This window comes from Loxodonta africana, chromosome 6, assembly GCF_030014295.1.
Source record: "Loxodonta africana isolate mLoxAfr1 chromosome 6, mLoxAfr1.hap2, whole genome shotgun sequence".
NCBI lineage: Eukaryota > Metazoa > Chordata > Mammalia > Proboscidea > Elephantidae > Loxodonta > Loxodonta africana.
The window spans coordinates 9,069,068-9,093,000 of record NC_087347.1 but is presented as its reverse complement, the minus strand read 5'-3'; the positions used below and the strand labels follow the sequence as shown (position 1 = coordinate 9,093,000).

Genomic DNA, 23,933 nt, shown 5'->3' with positions numbered 1-23,933 from the left:
GATACTTTAGGTAAAGGTATAGAGGTGTCTATTTGAACATTAATTTGTTCAGCCGATAGGACCTGACCAACATATGTCAACATGGTGGCCCATATGCTTTTAGGTACAGAAGACAGGCAATCTGCAGAACTGGGTAAAATAATGGAGTGACTCTTGTGATTGCAAGCTAAGTGCTTGCAAATAACAGAAGACCTCTTTTCTATTGTACCATACAATCAATTGATTGGTTGGTTTCAGGCAAGTCTAATAGCAATTCTGTTTCTGAAACTTTTATTTGACATTTCCTTTTAGATAAAAGATCTCTTCCTAAAAGGTTGCTGGGGTATCTAAACTAAGTAAAAAATGGATGCATGTCTTCAACAGGGCCTAAGGAGATCAAAATAAGTTGAGAACGGGGAAAATTTTGTTCTCAATTAGTAACCCCCACTATCTTTGATGTTTTGTTACTCTAGGGCAGCTCCTGCAACAAACACTAAGGTCCCTGGCCTGCTAGGTTTCCTCGAGTCCTTATGAAACTCCATTTTAGGGAGACACCCTCACACAGGGGGGACTGGCCTGAAGAACCTGTGGTCTATTGCTTTTTCTTTCTCCTTTCTCCACACATGGCTGAAGCTGCCCTCCCTCCACGTCCTGTTCTCAAAGTCCTACCTCGCTCCTGCCAGCTTCAGGGACCTGCACTGTGCTTCCTTTGTTCCGTCCTGGGGTCTTGCTGAACGGAGTCCTGATGGCACAGTGATTAAGTGCTCAGCTGCTAACCAAAAGTTCGGCAGTTCCAATCCACCAGCCGCCCAGCTGAGGAAAGATGTGGCAGTCTGCTTCTGAAAAGATTATAGCCTTGGAAAACTTATGGGGCTGTATTACTCTGTCCTCTGGGGTCACTGGAGTCCTGGTGGTACAGTGGCTAAGAGCTCAGCTGCTAACTAAAAGGCTGGAAGTTTGAATCTAAGAACTGCTCTTTGGAAACCCTACAGGGCAGTTCTACTCTGTCTTGTAGGGTTGCTAGAAGTTGGAATCCACCCAAAGTCAATGGGTTTGGGGTCTTTCTCCTGTCTAGACCCGGACAAGGATGTTGCCACCTGCTGGCCCTGATCACTGGGAGCAGGACACCCTGCAGGCACCCCTCCCCAGGAAGCAGCCTTGGAGGCCCGCAGCCAGCTGGCACTGAGCAGCCTTCCATGCCCTGCCCATGCCCTGCACAATATATATGCATCCTGGCTGCATTCCCGGGGCCAGCCTGTGCAGGGGTGGATTTAAAAATCCCCATTTCTCATGCTTCTCCTCCTTTCTGTCCAGGCAGCATATCCTGCTCCAAGGGGGTAAGTTAGGACTGGCCCTTGCGTGCCAGCTTGGCTGTGTGGCTGTGCAGGTGTTCGTGAGTAGATCTGGGCAACTCTGTTCCAGAACTGTATGAACCACCTTTCACTTAGACAGCCTGCTTTCCACAATCACCACCTTCTTGGGCCACCTTCAGCCACAAGATGAGCAGGAAGGATACAGGTCACCCACATTCCCTATCTTTCACCCTGTGACTTTCCCACCATTTGTGATTCCTACACTTTCTTCCCCAAAATTTTCTCACCTTCCTCTTCTGTTCCTGCTTACTGTTCATCTCTCCCTCCATCTCTCTCTCTCTCTTTCACTCTCATCTCTCCTCCACTCCATGTCTTTCTCTTTCATCTCTCCCTCTCCATCTTTCCCTCTCACTCCCACTTCTCCCTCCCCACTCCTCTCTTTCACAAGGCAGAGTTGGCTCATAGAGCCTGTTTTTAGAAACTACTTTTTGGCTACCAGAGGGCCTTCCAATTCCTACCCCACATGAGCAGAGTAGAACTGCTCCATAGGGTTTTCAAAGCTGTGGCCTTGCAGAAGCACATCACCAGACCTGTCTTCCTAGGCACCTCTAAGAGGGTTGAAACTGCCAAACTTCTGGTTAGCAGTTGAACACTTAACTGTTTGCACCCCCGGAGACTGCTTTGGTAAAGATTAAAGCCAAGAAAAGCCTACGGAGCTCAGTTCTAGTCTGTGACACGTGTGGTCTCTATGAGTTGGGTATGACTTGACAGCAATGACCAACAACAACAGAGGGTAGATCTGTGAGGATTAGATCTGGCTGCAGGAAACAGAAATCCTACCAACAGCAATGACTTATAGAGGACGAGTGTGGGTGGGAAGTTCTATCTGACACCTTCCATCTACCCCTGATCTCCTGGCCCAGCTTTCAATCTTGCCATCTTCGTGATCCCTGGAACCTGAGGTGGGCAACTCCATTTTGTAGTGTAGAATCTGTTAAGGTAACTCTTCCTTTTTGCTATGAGAAAAGCTGGTAAGAAAGTTGATACACACTGATAGCTGTTGACTTGTGGATGTCACTGATGAGGTGGAATCTGGGGAGCTCAGGATGTAGTGCAGCAGCAGGCCTCCAGAGGACTTCCCAACTTGTCCTCAAACTACCAGTCTGACACTTTGGAGAGGGAGAAGTAAATAGGTGGGGACAAAGAGAGAAATAAACCCAGAAGCTCAGGCACAAGCTGATAAGGAACCTCATTGCCCCAAGTTAGCTGTGTGCTTAGAAAGAGTTAAATATTGGTTGTGGTTTCTTTCAAATCAAAGGGCAAAATTCAGAGCAAGGGAGAGGTAGTTCAGTGAGATTGCTAGGAAGCCTGTGATTTAGGCATTGTAAATGATTCTTCATGATTAATATTTTACTTTAATCCTTTCCAACATGGCCTTCCTTCTGCAAGCATTTCAGAGGGCTTCTGCTGGGGCTTTCTTGTTAGCACTTTGGGGTGTGATTGGAGGCGAGAAGTTGCTGGTTGTTCCTCAGGATGGAAGCCACTGGCTTAGTATGAAGGAGATAGTTGAGCTTCTCAGCGAGAGGGGACACGACATTGTGGTGTTGGTGCCAGAAGTGAATTTGCTTCTGAGGGAATCCAAATACTACACAAGAAAACTCTATCCAGTGCCGTATCCCCAGGAAGAGCTGAAGGACCGTTTCCGCTCTTTTGGAAACAGCCATTTTGCTGAGAGATCTTACCTGAGGAACCCTCAGACAGAGTACAGAAATAACATGATTGTTATCAACAAGTTCTTCACCAACTGTGAGAGCCTCCTGAAGAACTCAGAGACCCTGCAATTCCTCAAGGAGAGTAAGTTCGATGCCCTTTTCACAGACCCAGCCTTGCCCTGTGGTGTGATCTTGGCTGAGTACCTGGGTCTGCCCTCTGTGTACCTCTTCCGGGGCTTCCCATGTGCCCTGGAGTACAGGTTCAATGGAAGCCCAAGCCCCTTGTCCTACATTCCCAGGTACTATACTCAATTCTCAGACCAGATGACTTTCTGCCAACGGGTGGCCAACTTCCTCGCTAATTTGTTGGAGACCCCTCTACTTTACCTTCTGTTTTCAAAGTACCAAGACCTTGCCTCAAATCTCCTCAAGAGAGATGTGGACTTAGTCAGTTTATATCAGAAGGGCTCCATTTGGCTGTTAAGGTATGACTTCGTGTTTGACTTCCCCAAGCCAGTCATGCCCAACATGGTCTTCATTGGAGGGACCAATTGCAAGAAGGTGGAACGTCTAGCTCAGGTTGGTGGTTTTACCTATTTTTGTTTGCCCTGTTTCTTAGAAAGTAGACAGAAATCATTCATATGTGCTCTGTCTTTCCTTATTCAATCAGCCTCTCCAGCCCACCTGGGAGGGCTGCCTGAAGAAATGGTGGTCTTCCTTCCAATAAAGGGAAAAGGGGATCCAGGTGGGGAGTACAGGGGACGGTAAGACATTTGAGGCTGAGCTGATGCAGAGGATTTGAATGAAGACAGGACTGGTGTTAGGTTATCTGGGGAGAGACTCAGAATCATAAAATGAGCCTACACAGCCTGTAGAGGAGACAGAGGAGAAAGATTGCCCAAGGGGACCAGAGCTGGGAGGACAGTTCATGTCAAAATCCATTCCCGAAAATCTGTCCCTAGCAGTTTACCTGGGCCCTAAGCCAGGGGTCAAAAAACTATAGCCTGTGGGCCAAATCTGGCCAGAGGCCTGGAATTGAATGACCCAGAGCTGAGAGTGATTTTTACGTTTTTAAAGGGTTGTTCAACAGCAAGGACATCAGACACAATATGTGGCAGAGACATATACAGTCTGCAACGCCTGCGTAGTTTTTATTTGGCGCTTTAGAGAAAAAGTTTGCTGACCCCTGACCTGGAGTTCACAGAGTTACTCTGGAAAATGAAAATATGTGTGTGCGGATTTGAGTATTTGCAGTTCTGAAAGCCTTCAGACAACTCCTCATCTTTTAAGCCAGCATTATCTTTTATAATGCACTTTCACCAGAGAAAAACCTCGAATAGGCCCCAAACACCTTTACACCCTTCTTCAACATCTGCTAATTTCTCTGTTAACAGTTTGGATAATTGGCTATAGCTACTGTGAAAAGAGAGGGGCAGAGATGATGAGCTGAATTGGACTGGTTCCAAGGAGCAAGGGGCATGAAATACAAGCCTCCTATGTCAGGAAAGGAAGGAGCCATGGTGGCACAGTGGTTAAGTTCTTGGCTGCTAACCAGGAGGTTGGCAGTTCGAATCCACCAGTGGCTCCACAGGAGAAAGATGTGGCAGTCTGCTTCTGTAAAGATTTACAGCCTTGGAAACCCTATAGGGCAGTTCGACTCTGTCCTACAGGGTTACTATAAGTTGGAGTCAAAACAAATGCAGTGGGTAATCTTTATGGAAGCTGGCTGCCACATCTTTCTCCCACAACATGGGTGGTAGGTTCATACCACCAACCTTTTGGTTAGCTGCTGAGTGCTTAACCACTGCACCACCAGGGCTTCTTCGTTTTCAAAAAACTAGATTCCAGTTCCTCAGGGCTAGACCTTCTGTTCTCATTTCCTCATTTCATGTTCCAGAATCATCTAGATCAGTGATTCTCATCTGGTGGTGATTTTGCCCACCAGGAGGCAATGTCTGAAGGCATTTTCGGTGTCACAGTTGAGGGCTGCTACTGTGACGTACTTGGACATGTTATCAGGAGGGACGAGTCCCTGGAGAAGGACATCATGCTTGGTAAAGTAGACAGTCAGCAAAAGAGAGGAAGACTCTCAATGAGATGGATTGACACAGTGGCTGTAACAGTGGGCTCAAGCATTGCAACAACTGTGAGGATGATGCAGGCCTGGGCATTATTTCATTCTGTTGTGAATGGGGTCACTACAAGTCAGAACTGGCTCACAGCACCTAACAACAACTGTCAACTAGTAGGTAGTGGCCAAGGATGCTGCCAAATATCCTACAATGCACAGGACATACCCATCACAGCAACAAACAATTCTCCTTTGAAAAAAATTAACAGTGGTGAAGTTGAGAAATCCTGATCTAAAAAAATTTTAGGTAAACATTAGAGTCTTCTCTCCAGCAAAGTCCGAGGTGGGTGGTGTAGGGGCAGCAAGGGTCCTGTGCCCACCTCTGAGCTCATGTTGTTTCCTTAGATGGTTTTCTACAAGTAACACACATCCAGGCTGAAATTCCACCATTTATGGGTTGACCTGAAGGTTGAACTCTGGGCAAGTCATGGGAACAAAACCCCAAAATGCCAAGTCATTCTGAATAGGCAGTTTAAAAAAATGCAACTTAATCCAATGTCTACAATGCCTTCACTGTGCTGCTTCTCTCTGAAAACCGTGTGCTTATCTTTATGACCCATTATCTGGAGATTACCAACATGTGCAACATCTTGGCAGGAGCGTTTCTCTTAATGAGTAATTATCTAAAGAGTGGCTAAATTCTAGGGTGAATCAGGGTTTAAAAAAAAAAAAGAATTCAGTATGAAATCAGGAAAAAAAAAAATGCCATCGAGTTGATATCGACTTATAGTGGCCCTGTAGGACAAAGCAGAACTGCCCCGTATGGTTTGCTTTTAATAAACCACTATGCCACCAGGGTTTCCATTCAATAGAAGTGTCCAAAAAACTAGAAACTTTTTTTTAAAACAGCTTTATTGAGGTAATTCACTTACCATATGTCTTAGTCGTCTAATGCTGCTACAAGAGAAATATCACAAGTGGATGACTTTAACAAAGACAAGTTTATTCTCTCACAGTCTAGTAGGCTAGAAGTCTGAATTAAGGGTGTCAGCTCCAGGGGAAGGCTTTCTCTCTGAGGCCTCAGGAGGAAGGTCTTTGTCATCAGTCTTCCCTTAGCCTAGGAGCTTCTCCATGCAGGAGCCCCAGGTCCAAATAATGTGCTCTGCTCCTGGTGTTGCTTTCTTGGTGGTATAAGGTCACTTTGTCTCGCTGTTTGCCTCTCTCTTCTGTATCTCAAGAGATTGGCTGAAGACACCATTCAATCTTAAAATGACTCCTGCCTCATTAACAAAACTGCCACTAAGCCCATCTCATTAACATCACAGAAATGCAATTCAATCCATGAAACCATACAATTCACCTATTTAGAGTTTACAATTCCATGGTCTTTAGTATATTCACTGAGTTGTGCAACCACAACCACAAACAATTTTAGAACATTTTCAATCACTCCAAAAAGAAATACCATATCCATCAGCAGTCACTCCTTATTCCCACCTTCTACCAACACCTGACAACCACTAATCTCCTTTCTGCCTTTATGAATTTGCCTATTCTGGACATTCCATATGAATGGAATCATGTGATATGTGATTACGTTTTTTTGCTTAGTATAATGTTTTCAAGGTTCATCCATTTGTAGCATAACTTTTTATTACCGAATGTCCAGGCATGGACCAGAAACTTGAAATTTGTCTCCAAAATCGGAAGGTGCCTAGAGACTGAAGAAAGAGGCAGGCAATTCCAGTGTGGTGACATAAGAATTTTACAAGGAACTCTTAAAAACAAGGTGGTCCTTCCTGGACCAAGGACCATGCAGATCTCCTCACCCAGCAATAGGCAAGGTGGAGGTTTTATAGTGGTCAAGGACAAAAGTGGCTTCAAGCCATGGAGTTACAAGACTGCCTCAGCAAGGTAACAAAACCGGGCTTGGAAAACAGCAGTGAACTAACAGAAAGAGCTGTGAACAAACAGAAAGCGCTGTGAACAAACAGAAAGCACGAGGGCAGCCATGTTAGGCTTCCCAAAGCCTGTTTTCCCCTTCAGTCCACCCTCAAGGCCATTTCATAAAATCTCACGCATTCCCCCTCTCCCGCAAAGTCCCTGAGGGCCCCAAGAGAAGGTGTCACTGTTGGGACAGACAGTTTTGCTGTAGCTGGAGGCACAGACCACACCAGCAGTATAGATAAACACAACAAACAATCCCTATACCCAGGAAAAGAACAAGACCCATCAAAACATCGTGCCAGCTAGAGGGGAAATAGGAAAACCAGGCAACCAAAGCAGACTAGCCATCAGGTGTGTCCAAGGCTTCTATCAGTTTCTTCTTGTAGCCTAACAGATCAGTTATGTCCTGGTGGTACTATGGTATATAGGTATAACATTCAGTCTTTACTATGGCACATATCCCACCTTGAATGGCTGTTAGAATGTCCAGATCCATTCAGTTCTGAAGGACTACTTTCCTTATTTAGGTGATTTTGGCACTCAATAGCCACAAATGTCTCTGCTGTCATTCAGGACATCTTTAGTAACATTAGTTAAGGCTTCAATTTGTCTCATTACTTCTAAGGACCCCATGGGGGAATAAAAACAGTCAAAAGGTAATCATACCGGTGGAAAAGGCCCACCTGGCCTTAACTCTGCAGTAATTCAGAGGTTTTGGTATAGTTTTCTTGACAGTTTCTGCAGTATAGGGTGACCCCAAAGTGCAGCATCCTATCAAGTCTTACGGTAACCAGGGGCACAAGTAGTGGCCACACAGCCATCAGGTGCCGTTAGGAGGGGGCTATGCTCCTGGCCTCCAGCTGGGGTGTTTATATTGCAACCAGTTAGTGGTATTAGATATTAACAGTTGGCAGTAGAACACAAGATTCCAGCTCACTATGGGAGAGGAGGACTTTGAGGGAGATGGAGGGGGATACTTAAGGAAAGACAGGAGAATCTTGGTTCTTTTGTAACGGAGAAAAATCTTCAGCAGTTAACATGATGTCATCAATGTAATGAAATCAATGGGCAGCAGCGGGGAAGGGGAAAAGAGTCAGATCTCTAACAGCCAAACCATGGCAAGTAGTGGAACTGTGTAGATATCCTTGGGGGAGGGGGGGGGCACTTGAAATGTCCATTTCTGCCCCTCCCAGGTGAAGGCAAACCGGTCCTGTGTGGGCTGGGCTACAGGAATAGTAAAGAAAGCCTTGGCCAGATCTAACACAGCATGTATGAAAAATTGACACCTTTGAATTGTGGTGTTGGAGAAGAATGTTGAATATACTATGGACTGCTGAAAGAATGAACAAACCTGTCTTGGAAAGTGTACAAGCAGAATGTCTCTTAGGAGCAATCATGGCAAGACTACCTCTCACAAAATTTGGACGTGTTATCAGGAGGGACCAGTCCCTGGAGGAGGACATCATTCTTGTTAAAGTAGAGGGTTAGCAAAAAAGAGGAAGACCCTTGACAAGATGGATTAACATAGTGGCTGCAAAGATGGGCTCAAGCATAATAACGATTGTGAAGATGGTGCAGGTCTGGGCAGTGTTTTGTTCTGTTGTAGATGGTGTCATTGCCAGCCAGGACTGCTGTACACCTTTTTGTAGCTGCGGTTCTTCCTGCAGGGCTCTTATGGGTTCTTCAGCACCTAGCTGGGTGTCTGTGGCCAGCCGAACTGCACAGAGAAGTGGCTATCTCATAGCCACCACTACTTATCTAGCCTCCTTTCTACACTTATGAAGTCATGCATCTTTCCAGAGCCATGCTCTCCCACTTGGTGTTTTGGAGGTGTCCCCATACTAATGAGGCACACAGCATGCATAAAGCATATTGGCAAATTCTCCCCACATGGAGGTCACTGGGCAGCCCGGAATTTCCTCCATGGATGCCCCACCCCCACTCGCCATTTCTTCAGTCTCCTGGTTCGCTTGGACCAGCAACTTGAAGTTTGCCTCCAAAATGGAGAGTGTTGAGGGATTGAAGAAATAGGTGGGCAACTGTAGTGTGGCTGAAAGGACTTTTATTAGGACGACTTACACGATGCAATCCCTGGCAGCCAAAGGACCAGAGTGTAGCTCCACAACCAGCAATGGGGATGGGGTGTGGTAAGGTTTCCTGGGGTGGAGGCTTTATAGTGGTCAAGGAGAAAAGTAGCTATAAGCCAGGGAGTTATACAAGTCTGCCTTAGCCTGGCCACGTAACAGGGGCTTGGAAAACAGCAGTGAACTAACAGAAAGCATAAGGGCAGCCATGTTCAACCATGCAAAGCCCCTTTTCCTCTTACTGAATAATAGTTCATTCTGTTGATAGTGCAACATTTTATTTATCTACTCATCAGTTGATGGACATTTGGCTTGTTTTCACTTTTGAGCTATTATGAATAATGCTGGTCTGAACATTTGTGTATAAGTTTTTTTGTGTGGACTTACGTTTTCACTTTTCTTGGGTATGTATCTAGGAGTGGAGTTACCGGGCTGTATGGTAACTATATGTTTAATCATTTGAGGAACGGCCAGGTTGTTTTCCAAAGTGGCTGCACCATTTTTTTTATTGTGGTAAAACACATACAAAATTCACCATTTAACTGTTATAAAGTGAACAATTCAGTGGCATTCAGTACATTCACATTTTTGTGCAACTATCACCTTTATTTACTTGTAGGACATTTTTCTCACCCCAAAGCGGAAACCTTATGCCCTTTAGGCAGTCACTCCCCACTCCCTTTCTCCCTCCCCTGACAAACACTAATGTGCTTTCTGTCTCCATGGATTTGCCCATTCTATATTTCATATAAATGGAATCATGCAATATGTGGCCTTTTATGTTTGGTGTCTTTCACTTCTACTCTGACACACACACAGGGCTGCCATGAGTCAGAGTCAACTGGAGTGCATCTGATTTTTTTTTTTCTTTTAGTTAGCATACTGTTTTCAAGGTTTATCTATGTTGTAGCATGTATCATAACTTCATTCCCTTTTACTGCCAAGTAATATTCCATTGTATGCATAGACCATTTAGTTTATCCATTCATCTCTTGGAGCCCAAGTGCGCAGTGGTTAGGAGTTTGGATGCTAACCAAAAGGTCGGCAGTTTGAATACACCAACCACTCCTTGGAAGCTCTACGGGGCAGTTCTCTGTCCTGTACGGTCACTATGAGTCAAAGTCTACTCAAAGGCAAAGGATTTTTTTTTTTTTTGGTTAGTCATCTCCTGGTGGGTATTTGAAGTGTTTTACCTTTTGGCTTGTGGATATAGTTGCTATGAGCATTTGTGTACAAGTTCTTGTTTGAACACTTATTTTCAATTCTTGCGTATATAACCAGACATGGAATTGCTAGGTAATATGGTATTTCAATGCTTAGCTTTTTGAGGAGCTGTCAGACTTTCACATAACACTACATCCTTTTTTATCACATCCAGTTTCTGAAGGTTCCAATTTCTCCATATCCTTGCTTGCAACATTTGTTATTTTCCACTTTAAAAAATTATTATTATAAGGGTCCTAGTGGGTGTGAAGTGGTATCTCATTGTGGTTTTGATTTGCATTTCTAATGACTAATGTGCTTGAGCATCTTTTCACATGCTTGTCGGCCATTTATATATCTTCTTTGGAGAAATACCTAGTCAAGTCCCCCCCCCCTTTTTTTTTTGTTGGATTGTTGGTCTTTTCTTTGTTAAGTTGTGGAAGTCCTTTATATATTCTAGATACAAGTCCTTTATCAGGCATATGATATATATATTTTTTCCATTATGTGGGTTGTCTTTCCAGTCTCTGATAGTGTCCTTCAATGAGCAAACCTTTTAATCTTTTGCTGATCTTCCTTCCTCCTGTCCTTTTCCCACTTCTGAAAATCAGTCACACCTGGTCCTGTTTATTCCCAGGCAGCCATATCCAGGCCCCCTAGTCACAGGCTCCCCTCTGTGCAGAGAGAGCTGCAGAGGAGGGACCTGGGCCAGGGCAGGAAGGGTGGAAGCACATCTTCTTGTGTTCCTGAAAAAATGCACAGTGGAAACACCAGAACCAAACCCAAGGCTCCTGCCTGCCCATGAGGGTCTCCGCCATTTCATGTCCAAAGACCCATTGCTTTTAAGTCAATTTTGACCCATAGTGACCTTATAGGACAAAATAAACTCCTCCCTAGGATTTACAAGGCTGTGATCTTTTCAGAAGCACACTGTCAAATATTTCTCCCAATGAGCGGCTGTGGATTTGAACCGCTGACCTTTTGGGTAGCAGCCAAACATTTAACCATTGCACCACCAGGACTTCCTCAACTTCATGCATGCTTCTCTTTTAGGCACAAATTCCTAGACAAAAGGACAAATATTAACTTTGGGAGTATCAAAAATGCTGATGTCCTCCCTTCCCACTGCCCTACCTCTTTGACTTTCCTGCTCTAACCAACTGTCGCTGTTCCTGCCCCATCTGCATCTGCCCACCTGTTCTGTCTGCTCCACCTGTCTGCCCTGTGACATTTGAGAACTTGACTGAGGCATAGAATGGAGGAGAAAAAGCAAGGCACTAAGCAGGCCTTTTTAAAGGTGTTTGTTCACCATTCTCATGTTTGACTAATGCCTTGTGGTTAGAAGTGTAACGAGTCCCAGAGCTATTCATGTTCTGGGAGGGGCAGCTTCCTTCCGAGTGTGCCTTTCCTCGAAGATGCCTCCCAGATGTAGGTCTCTGTCCAAGCCCAGATCTTGTACATGGATAGAATATGAACTTGTTAATTGCTGTTATGGCAACTCTGCATGTGCAGAGTAGAACTGCTCCACAGGGTTTTCAAGGCTGTGACCTTTCGGAATCAGATCACGAGGCCTGTCTTCCCAGGTGTGTCTGGTAAGCTCAAACTGCCAACTTTTCAACTAATAGTTGAACACCTAACCATTTGCACCACCCAGAGAACCCAAGAACAGAAATTTATTATTACTAGTTCTACAGGCTAGAAGTCAGAAATTAGGGTTTCAGCCATGTTGATTCCTTTTGAGGCTCTGAGGAAGAATGTGTTTCATGCCTCTTTCTCAGTCTGGTAACAGCTGATGATTCTTGGCATTTCTTGGCTTGTGGATCACTCCAGTCTCTGTATTCATCATCTCATGGCTGTTTTCCCTCTTTGTGTATGTGTGTCTGTGTCCCTTCTCCTCTTTCATAAGGGCACCAGCCATATTGGATGAGTACCCACCGTACTCCAGTATGACCTCATGTTAACTTAACTGATAACATCTCCAGTGATCCCTCCAAACCAGGTCACGCTCACGGATACAGAGTTTAGGACTTCAACTTCTCTTTTTTGGGGAGCAGAATTCAGTCCATAACAATGACAATGAAAAACACCAGCACAGCTAACAATTTTTGAGTTGGCCCATATGGCAGGCAAGGAGTCCTGGTGATGCAGTGGTTAAGTGCTCAGCTGCTAACAAAAGGTCAATGGTTTGAACCATGGGAGAAAGATGTGGCAGTGAGCTTCTGTAAAGATTACAGCCTTGGAAACCCTATTGGGCGGTTGTATTCTGTCCGATAGCATTGCCATTAGTAGGCGTCCTCTTGAGGGCAACAGGTTTGGGGTCCTCCTGATGTCTAGACACAGACTGGATGCTGCCATGTGCTGACTCTGATCACTGTGACCAGGACACCGTGCAGGCGCCCCTCCTCAGGAGGGAGCCCTGAAAGCCTGCAGCCAGCTGACCCTGAGCAGTCTTCCCACACCCTGAAAAATGCATTTGCATCCTGGCTGCCTCCCTGGGGCCAGTCCTGTGTGCCAGGTAGCCCCTTGAGCCCTGTTCCTCAAGCTTCTTCTTCTTCCCACCCAGGAAGCATGCTTCCTTCTCCAAGGTGGTGAGTTACGACAGGCCCTCTAGTGCCAACTCGGCTGTGTGGCTGTGTGGTTGTGCGTGACTTGCTCTGCGCAAGTCCATTCCAGAATTGAAGGAACCACCTTTCACTTAGCCTACTTTCCACAGTCAACACCCTCTTGGGCCACCCTCAGCCACGAGATGAGCAGATAGGACACAGGTCGCCACCCTCCTTGTCTTTCACCTTGCAACTTTCCCACCATTTGTAATTTCTACACTTTCTCCCCTCTTTTAATTTTTTCACCCTCCTCCTCTCTTCCCTTTGTTTCCACCTTTCACATTCTAGCTGCCAGTTCTTCAGGATTTTCTTTTACTTGGATCCACAATCACAGCCCATGCAAGCAGCAGTCAAGAAATCAAATGACACATTGCACTGGGCAAACCTGCTGCAAAAGACCTCTTTAAAGTTTTAAAAATCAAAGATGTCACTTTAAGGACTAAGGTGTGCCTGACCCAAGCCATGGTGTTTTCAATCAGCCTCATATGCATGTGAAAGCTAGACAATGAATAAGGAAGACCAAGGGAGAATTGATGCCTTTGAATTATGGCATTGGTGAAGAATACTGAATATAGCATGGACTTCCAGAAGAATGAACAAACCTAACTTGGAAGAAGTACAGTCAGAATGCTTATTAGAATCAAAGATGGCAAGACTATGTCTCCCATATTTTGAGCATGTTGTCAGGAGGGACCAGTCCCTGAAGAAGGACATCACGTTGGTACAGTAGAGGGTCAATGAAAAAGAGGAAGATCCTCAAAAAGATAGATTGAGACAGTGGTTGCGACAGTTGGCTCAAGCATAACAATGATTTTGAGGATGATGCAGGACTGGGCAGTGTTCTGTTCTGTTGTACACAGGGTTACTGTGAGTCAGAACTGACTCAAAGGCACCTAAAAACAACTTCTGTTTCCGTTTATTCTTCCTTTCTCTCTCTCCTTCCATCTCTCTCACTCAGTCTCTTTCTCTTTCAGCTCTCCGTCTCACTCTCTTTCTTTTTCATGTCTCCCTCTCCATCTTCCCTTTCCTTTCTTCCTAACCCCCCCCCCCACCAGCTTTTCTCTGTGTCTCTCTCTCACTCTGGCTTTCCCAGGGTAGGGCTGGCTCATTGAGCATGTTTTTAGGAACTATATTTTGGCTGCCAAAGGGACCACCAGTTCATACCATCTAGAAATTGGTCCATCTGGCCACAGCCAGACAGTACACCTCTGAAGGACTCTTGGGGATTAATTCAGCTAATTCTCACGACAACCTTGGGGCTAGCTATGGATACAACCCAACTTTAGAGCTGAGAAATTTCAGACACACAGCTAGGAAGGGGCAGTCTGACTCCAGAACTTAGCCTTTTAACTGCTCTGAAAGCAGAACTGGTCTTAGAGCCTACACAGGCTCCTGGTGGCACAAATGATTTGTGCTAGACTGCTAACCTAAAGATTGCTGGTTCAACTTATACACTGCTGGAGGGAATGTAAAATGGTACAACCACTTGGGAAATCGATTTGCCGCTTCCTTAAAAAGCTAGAAATAGAACTACCATAGGATCCAGCAATCCCACTCCTTGGAATATATCCTAGAGAAATAAGAGCCTTTACATGAACAGATATATGCACACCCACGGTGACTGCAACACTGTTTACAATAGCAAAAAGATGGAAGCAACCATGGCGCCCAACAACAGCTGAGTGGATAAATAAATTATGGTATATTCACACAATGGAATACTACGCATCGATAAAGAGTGGTGATGAATCTGTGAAACATTTCATAACTTGGAGGAATCTGGAAGGCATTATGCTGAGTGAAATTAGTCAGTTGCAAAGAACAAATATTGTATAAGACCACTATTATAAGAACTCAAGAAATAGTTTAAACAGAGAAGAAAATATTCTTTCATGGTTACGAGAGGGGGGTGGAGGGAGCGTGGGAGAGGGGTATTCACTAACTAGATAGTAGATAAGAACTACTTTAGGTGACGAGAAAGACAAAACACAATACAGGCAAGGTCAGCACAATTGGACTAAACAAAAAGCAAAGAAGTTTCTGGAATAAACTGAAAGCTTCGAAGGCCAGCGTAGCAGGGGCACAGGTTTGGGGACCATGGTTTCAGAGGACATCTAAGTCAATTGGCATAATAAAATCTATTAAGAAAACATTCTGCATCCCACCTTGGAGAAAGGCATCTGGGGTCTTAAACGCTAGCAAGAGGCCATCTAACATGCATCAATTGGTCTCAACCCATCTGGATCAAAAGAGAATGAAGAACACCAAGGACACAAGGTAATTTAAGAGCCCAAGAGACAGAAAGGGCCACATAAACCAGAGACTACATCAGCCACAGACCAGAAGAGTTAGATGCTGCGCAGCTACAACCGATGACTGCCCTGACAGGGAACGCAAAAGAGAAGCCCTGAGAGAGCAGGAGAGCAGTGGGATGCAGACCCCAAATTCTCATAAAAAGAACAGACTTAGTGGTCTGACTGAGACTAGAAGGACCCTGTTGGTCATGGCCCCCAGACCTTCTGTCGGCCCTGGACAGGAACCATTCCCAAAGCCAATTCTTCAGACAGAGATTGGACTAGACAATGGGTTGGAGAGGGATGGTGGTGAGGAGTCAGCTTCTTGGATCATGTGGACACTTGAGACTATGTTGGCATCTCCTGCCAGGAGCGGAGATGAGAGGGTAGAGGAGGGTAGAAGCTGGTGAAATGGACAGGAAAAGAGAGAGTGGAGGGAGGGAGCGGGTTGTCTCATTAGGGGGAGAGCAATTGTGAGTATATAGCAAGGTGTATATAAGCCTTTGTGTGAGAGACTGACTTGATTTGTAAACTTAAAGCAAAAAAAAAAAAAAAAAAAGATGGGTGGTTCAAACCCATTCAGTGATGCCACTGAAGAAAGGGCCAGGTTATCTGCTTTCATAACAATTTGGGTTGTTAGTTCCTATTGAGTCAATCCTCACCCGTGGTGTCCCCGCATGGGCAGAGTAGAGGTGCTGCACAGGGTTTCCAGGCTGCGGCCCTTCAGTAAGTAGCGCATCACTAGGCCTTCCTTCTCAGGCATCTCTGGGTGGGTCGAAACTTCCTATCATCTGGCTAGGAGTTGAACACTTAATCATTTGCACCACTCAAGGACTACTTCCGTAAAGATTAAAGCCAAGAAAACCCTATGGAGCTCAGTTCTACTCTGTAACACATGGGATCTCTGTGAGTTGAAATCGAGTCGACAGCAACTAACAACAACAGAGGGTATTTCTGTGAGGAATAGATTTGGTTGCAGATAACAAAAATCCTACCAACAGCAATGCCCTACTCAAGACGAGTGAGGGTTGGAAGTTCTATCTGACTCCTTCATCCACTCCTCCTCCCTCGGCCCAGCTTTCAATCCCGCTGTCGCTCTGATCCGAGAACTTGAGGTGGGCGATTCCACTGCATAGTCTTGAATCGATTAAGTTGACTCTTTCTTTCCACTCTGAGAAATGTTGGTAAGAAAGTTGATACACACTGATAGCTGTTCACATGTGGACATGACTGATGAGGTGGAAACTGGGGAGCTCAGATGTAGCTCAGCATTAGGCCTCCGGAAGCCTTCCCAGCATTTTGTCAAACTGTCACCCTGCGTCTTTGAAGAGGGAGATGCAGATAGGTGGGGACAAAGAGAAAGAAACCCTGAAGCTCAGGCACAAGCTGATAAGGGACCTCACTGGTCCAAGTTAGCTGTGTGCTTAGAAAGAGTTAAATACGAGTTTTGATTTCTTTCATATCAAAGGGCAAAATTCAGAGCAAGGGAGAGGTAGTTCAGGGAGATTGCTAGGAAGCCTGTGACTTAGTCGGTGTAAATGATTCTTCTGCACGATTAATATTTTACTTTAATCCTTTCCAACATGGCCTTCCTTCTGCAAGCATTTCAGAGGGCTTCTGCTGGGGCTTTCTTGTTAGCACTTTGGGGTGTGATTGGAGGCGAGAAGCTGCTGGTTGTTCCTCAGGATGGAAGCCACTGGCTTAGTATGAAGGAGATAGTTGAGCTTCTCAGCGAGAGGGGACACGACATTGTGGTGTTGGTGCCAGAAGTGAATTTGCTTCTGAGGGAATCCAAATACTACACGAGAAAACTCTATCCAGTGCCGTACCCCCAGGAAGAGCTGAAGGACCGTTTCTACTCTTTTGGTAACAGCCACTTTATTGAGAGATCTTTCCTGAGTGCTCCTCAGGCAGAGTATAGAAATATAAAGATTATTGGTGACATGTACTTCACCAACTGCCAGAGCCTCCTGAAGAACTCGGAAACCCTGCAATTCCTCAGGGAGAGTAAGTTCGATGCCCTTTTCACAGACCCGGCCTTGATCTGTGCCGTGATCCTGGCTGAGTACCTGGGCCTGCCCTCTGTGTACCTCTTCCGGGGCTTCCCTTATGTCCTGGAGTACGCGATCAGTGGAAGCCCAAACCCCGTGTCCTACATTCCCAGGTACTATACTCAGTTTTCCAATAAGATGACTTTCTGCCAAAGGGTGGCCAACTTCCTCGTTAATTTGTTGGAGACCCCTCTATTTTACCTCCTGTCTTTGAGGTACCAAGACCTTGCCTCAAATCTCCTCAAGAGAGATGTGGACTTAGTCACATTATATCAGAATGTCTCCATATGTCTGTTAAGATATGACTTTGTATTTGAGTACCCCAGGCCAGTCATGCCCAACATGGTCTTCATTGGAGGGACCAACTGCAAGAAGAGGGGACGCCTAGCTCAGGTTGGTGGTTTTTCCTATTTTTGATTACCCTGTTTCTTAGAAAGTAGAAAGGAATCATTCATATGTGCTCTGTTTCCCCTTACTCAGTCAGCTCTCCAGCCCATTTGGGGGGCTGCCTGAAGAAATGGCGGCCTTCCTTTCAACAAAGGGGAAAGGGGCTCGAGGTGGGGAGTGGTATGATATCTATGGATGAGGTGATGCAGAGGATTTGAATGAAGACAGGACTGGTGTTTGGTTATCTGGGAAGAGACTCAGAGTCACAGAATGAGCCTTTCGTCCTGCTGAAGAGATAGAGGAGAAGATTTGCCCAAGGGGCCAAGAGCTGGGAGGACAGAGCAAGTTAAAACCCATTCTTGCAACTCTGTCCCATGGATTTTCCCTGGGCCTAAGCCAGGAATCAACAAACTACAGCCTGTGGGCCAAATCTGGCCAGAGGCCTGGTTTGAATGACCCAGAGCTAAGAATGGTTTTTACATTTTTAAAAGGATGTTAAACAACAACCACAAACAATATATGACAGAGACTATGTGGTCTGCAACACCTGCATAGTTATTATTTGGCTCTTCAGAGAAAAAGTTTGCTGACCCCTGACCTAGAGTTCCCAGAATAACTTTGGAAGATGAAAATCTGTGTGTGTATTTGAATATTTACAATTATGGAAGGCTTCAGATCACTCCCTGTGTTTAATGCCAGAATTCTCTTTTTTGATACATTTTTTACCACTGAAAAAGCCTCAAATAGGCTCCAAACACCGTGAGCAATCTTCTTTAACACCTGCTAATTTGAGTTTAATTTGTTTGTTAACAAGCTGGACAATTGGCTGGAACTACTCTATAAAGAGAGGGGCAGAGATAATGAGCAGAATTGGACTGGTTCCAAGAAGCAAGGGGTGTGAAATAGAAGTATCCTATGTCAGGAAAGGAAGGAGCCCTGGTCTTGCAGTGGTTAGGCACTTGACTGCTAAGTGAAAGGTTGGCAGTTCGAACCCACCTGTTGCTCTGTAGTCTTGGAAACTCTATGGGATAGTTCTACTCTGTCCTGTGTGTAAGCTCTGAGATGGAATTGACTCAATGAGAATAGGTTTGGTTTTGGGTTTGTCAGGAAAATTCAATTAAAGAAGTTAAAAAGCAGAAGTGTTATAAGAAACATTTTGCATAAGAAGGAAAAAAGCATCATTTCTGGTACCTTGGTACCATTCATCTTATTTTTGAAAACAAAACAAAAAAGCCCTGCTCGGTAATGAGTGTCTCTGTGAGAGTAGAATCCCTATTATATCTTGTTAATTAAGAGATAGAAATCATCTTCGGCGCTTATGAGATATGTATCCACCTATATCTATATCTACTGGAAACCCTGGTGGCATAGTGGTTACGAGCTACACGCCTGCTAACCAAAAGGTCAGCAGTTCGATTCCACCAGATGCTCCTAGGAAACTCTATGGTGCAGTTCTACTCTGTCTGATAGGGTCGCTATGAATTGGAATGGACTCGACGGCAACAGGTAGTATCTGCTCTGTATCTGTGTCTATATATACAGTTGATCTTCATTATTCACAGATTTCATATCTGGAAATTTACCTACTCACTAAAATATAATCATAACCCCCAAGTCAATTTTCTTGCCACCCTTGTGGTCATTCGCAGATGTGCCCAGATGGGTGAAAACTTTGAATCACCTGGTGTGCACAATCCCAGCCAAGGACAAACAAGGTGATGCTGTCCCCCTCCCCTTTTTTTTTCCATCTCTCCTCTTGTAAACAATTGTCCTTTTGGCTGTCTATTCAGTGCCATGTGTTTTGCATGTTTGTGCTCTTTGTTGGCAATTTCACTTTTTAAAATGGCCCCAATTTTAGTGCTGATGTGCTACTGGGTAAGCTTCATCCAGGCATGAATTATAGTGCTATTGGCCATGAGTTCAATGGTAATGAACAAATGAAATCTATTAAGTAAGGTGTCTTTAAACAGAAACACACTAAAACAAGGTTGTGCATCGATCAGTTGACGAAAATGTGTGACCAGAGGCTTGTAGGAACTTAACTCTCTATTTCCCCTTTGAGCAATGTTTCAATGAAACCACTCAGAGCTGGAACTCAACAGGACTCCCTTATTTTTCTGGATCTTGCAAGTTTTCTGCCTTTGTTAGAGTGTGGCTTACCCCATTTCTATCACTCTCTACTAATGGAAAGTATTTGAAATCTCCTTCTCTGACAGGTTTATGCCTTACATAGTGTCTCAGGTATCTAGTGCTGCTATAACAGAAATAACACCAGTGGATGACTTTAACAAAGAGAAATTTATTCTTTCAAAGTTTAGGAATATAGAAGTTCAAATTCAGGGCACCAGCTCCAGAGGAAGGCTTTCTCTCTCTCTTAGCTCTGTGGCAAGATCCATGCCATCAATCTTCCCCTGGTCTGGGAGCATGTCAGTGCAGGTACCCCGTGTCCAAAGGACATGCTCTGCTCCTGGCTCTGCATTGTTCGTTGTAGGAGGTCCTTCTCCTTTCTGCTTGATTCTCTATTTTATATCTGAAAAGAGATTAACTCAAGATACAACCTAATCCTGCCTCATTAAGGTAACTGCTTCTAAGCCTGCCTTATAACATCATAAAAGCCATTGTTGTGGAGGTGTTTCTGACTCACAGTGATCCATAGGACAGAGTAGAACTTCCCCATAGAGTTTCCAAGGAGCAGCTGATGGATCTGAACTGCTGACCTTTTAGTTTGCAGTCGAATGTTTAACCACTGGGTCACCAGGACTCCCTTTAACATCAGAGTTTTAGGATTTACCACACAGAGGAAAATCACATCAGATCAGAAAATTGTGGACAACGACATGATACTGGTGTTTATGGTCTAGCCAAGTTGACACATACTTTGGGGAGATACAATCGAATTCATGACTCATAGGCTCTGGATTTTGTAGGTTTTATTGTGTTTATATATATATATGTATACACATGTATATATGCCTGGTGGTTCAGTGGTTAAGCTAACTGAAAGATTGGCGGTTGAACCTCTGCAGCAGCTTCACAGCAGAAGAGACCTGGCAATCTGCTCCTGTAAAAATTATAGCCTAGATTATACTCTATGTGGCAGTTCTACTCTGCGACACGAGGTCACCATGAGTCAAAAATTGACTCACTGGCACCTAACAACATCCACAATAGATATAGAGATAGAGATGTCAATGAGGGGTATTCGATCATATTGAAAATCCAGACTGTAGCGATCGCACTTTATCTGGAGCTTACCTGCATTTGTACCTCAATTTTCATCCCAACATGTCCCTGTAGAGAGGATTCTGTATTACAACATGTAATTATTAAGTTGTACTTGTAATTATTAGGAATTAACTGACAGTCATCAGAACCTAATTTCTTTGGTCAGTCAAACTGTTCCAACACTACGAAGAAAATGTGCAAAGCCTTTCAAAGACCATAGCTTTGTGGACATTCCTTGGACGATGCTGTGACCGGCTCTTCCGGTGGACTCTCCTTGAGAAGATACAGTGATCACTTCCCTCATGCCCATGTGAAAGGGCCTCTGACCACAGCCCACCTGCCTCCTTTCCCAGGGGTTCTTGGCCACTTGGGCCTCCCTGGTTGTTTCTGGGAGCTCTTGCGCACGCTCACAGGCATCTGGCAGCTGTTCTTCCCCCTGTGTCTGAGGGAGGGGCCTATGGAGAAGCCCCTTGCTGCCTGGTTAGTGGTTCCCACTGTGGGATCTCAGAGTCTTGTTCAGAGTCTGTTCTGAAGCCACTTACCCAGCCCTGCCAAGGGCCTCCTCTCCAGCCCTGTGTCCCCTTTGCCAAGTGGTCCCAAAATCATTCTGCCACTGCCTCGTCAATGTTTCTGTCCGTTCTCTGATCCCAACTTCCCCCCAGCATCTCATGCAGTCTTTCCTGGAAAAAGTCTTTATTTTTAGGTCCTGCCCCTCTGCCCACTATAGAGTTGCTATGAGTTGGAACCGACTCGATGGCAATGGGTGACCGCTTCCCACAGTGGCTCAAATTGTGGCCAGAGGCTTGAGTGTTGAGCCATTCTTCTTGTTTCCTGGTTGAGTCCTGTCTACTCCACAGTAACCTGATTTGCTACTGGGAGCCTCTGGTTTCAAATATCTTCACTTTAAAAGAGAGCTCAGCTTTACATTTCATTATTAGAAGGACCATTGGTTTTTTTTCCTCAGAAAAAAAGAATTCGATGATGAAGCCTAGTCTCTTCCACTTATAATGCAGGGAACTCCTCAAGGTTTTCAAAGGACTCTCTGTGTTGGGACTGCATAGACCGTGGAGCCAGATTCTGGCCAAATCATACCCCAAGATCGAGCACATCCTCTGCCCAGCCTGCTCTCTGGGAGGGGATGATGAGAGCTCAGCCTGAGCCTGAGCAATGGCTGGAAGGGCCAGGTTTCCCCTACCCTGCTGTCCTCCAGACTTCCCCTTGTCCCCATAATATTAGAGCACAGGATAAGAGCTAAGAGTTGGATTTTAACCCAGCTGTGTGGAGGCTGGGGCACGCAGCACAAATCTGAGCATACATTTCTTCAGCTGTGTAATGGAGCCCCAGATAGTCCTGATGTGAGTCAGGTAAGATCAAGTACACGGAAAAAAAAAAAAAACGCTTGAAAGCTGTAGATGTAACACTAATACGATGGGACTATTTTAGGGTAGAATAATAGGATGAGTCGGAATCGACTCCACGTCAGTGGGTTTGGTTTTGGTGAAGTAGGATGAAGGCCCTCAGACAAATTTAGTCCAACTTTCTCATGAAATGAGCAAGCAAATGGAGGCAGTTGGATGAACTGCCTGAGGCCACAGGCGCAGGCCAGGGCAGAGGAGGATAGAACCCACTCCCTTTAACCCTCCCACCCTAAGTTCACATATTTGCTCTGCACTATTTGTCCCATTATACAAGCCCTGGAAGAAAGCAGCAACAAGTAGGGAAGAGGAGTCCATGGATGTGACCAGCCTTCTCCCAGCCATGGGGTCTTGGGCCTCAGTTTCCTTATCTGTACAACGGAGCTGATGAAGTCTGCCTCTCCACCTAAGAGGGCTGTTTAAGCATCAAATGGGGCAACAAAGAGCATGTGAAAGTGCTCTGCAGGGTGTTGGGACCGAATCTGCCCTATCTCTTTCTTCTTTGGAGCCTAGCTCAATATAGGCTGGAATTTTCTCTCTCTGAGTTTTCTCTTTATCATAAAAAACACTCTGGATTTCTTGCAATGTTCTCTACAGAGCAGTTTTCAGAAACCCGTTGCTATGGAATTGATTCCTACTCATACTGAACCTATAGGACACAGTAGACTTGCCCCAAAAGTTTCCAAGGCTGTAATCTTTATGGAATCAGATTGGTACTTCTTTCTTCTGCAGAGCAGCTAGGAGCTTCAAACTACCAACCATTCAGTTAACAGTCAAGTGCTTGACCATTGTGTCACCAGGGCTCCTTAGTTTTCAGAAAACTAGATCCCAATTCCTCAGGGCTGGCCTCTTTGTTTTTGTTCCCCCCTCTTGTGTTCCAGAATCCTCTAGATCAGTGATTCCCAACTGGGGGTGATTTTCCCCCCAGGAGGCAATGTCTGAAGACATTTCTGATGTTAGAGTTAGGGCTTGCTACTGTCAACTAGTAGGTAGAGCCCAGGGATGCTGCTAAATATCCTTGCAATGACTGGGACATACCCTACCCCTGCAGTAAAGCATTCTCCTTCCCCAAAGATGTCAATACTGCTGAAGTTGAGAAATCCTGATCTAAATGAATTCCAGGAGAGCATCAGAGGCTTACCTCCAGCAGGGCTTCTAGCTGGAGCTCATCTTATTACCCTACAGACTGAAATCCCAACATTTATGGGTTGAGCTGAAACTTGAACTGTGGGCAAGTCAGGAGAAAAAAACCTCAAAATGAAAGTCATTCTTCATAGGTACTTAAAAAAAAAAAAAACTTAAGCCAATGTCTACAATGCCTTCAACGTGTATCAAAAAACTGAAACTTGGTTGATTAATAGTTGATGTCATTCTGTGAGAATGATACTAGGTGGGGTTTCTTTTAAACACCTTTGTTGAGATAATTCACATAACATAGAGTTCATCTATTTAAAATTTACAGTTCAAAGTTTTTTAGTATTTTCCAAGAGTAAAACTCAGATTCTGAAAAACTGTAATTAAAGAGAGAGTTATTGAGAATACAGGCAACTTGAATCAAGGAGGCATCAAGTTTTACATAGTAAGATTAGCCACTCTGCTGAGGCACGGAACAATGATGGTTTATAATGGCAAAAAGCACAGGCAGCTGA

General features: G+C 44.9%; 2 protein-coding genes across 2 annotated transcripts; both read left to right on the top strand.

Annotated features, from left to right (window-relative positions):
* Positions 1-2,477: 2,477 nt before the first annotated feature.
* LOC135231507 (UDP-glucuronosyltransferase 1-6-like) lies at positions 2,478-10,698 on the top strand. The gene has a single exon (XM_064286514.1). It carries the CDS (start codon positions 2,723-2,725, stop codon positions 3,770-3,772), a length of 1,050 nt encoding a protein of 349 aa, XP_064142584.1. The 5' UTR covers positions 2,478-2,722; the 3' UTR covers positions 3,773-10,698.
* Positions 10,699-12,932: 2,234 nt separating this feature from the next.
* LOC135231508 (UDP-glucuronosyltransferase 1-6-like) lies at positions 12,933-18,990 on the top strand. Its single transcript, XM_064286515.1, has one exon. It carries the CDS (start codon positions 16,790-16,792, stop codon positions 17,672-17,674), a length of 885 nt encoding a protein of 294 aa, XP_064142585.1. The 5' UTR covers positions 12,933-16,789; the 3' UTR covers positions 17,675-18,990.
* The last annotated feature ends 4,943 nt before the right edge of the window (positions 18,991-23,933 follow it).

What these genes read in the sequence shown, in the direction of transcription:
- LOC135231507 (XM_064286514.1), top strand. Translation starts at nt 2,723, where the DNA reads ATGGCCTTCCTTCTGCAAGCATTTCAGAGGGCTTCTGCTGGGGCTTTC.
- LOC135231508 (XM_064286515.1), top strand. Translation starts at nt 16,790, where the DNA reads ATGGCCTTCCTTCTGCAAGCATTTCAGAGGGCTTCTGCTGGGGCTTTC.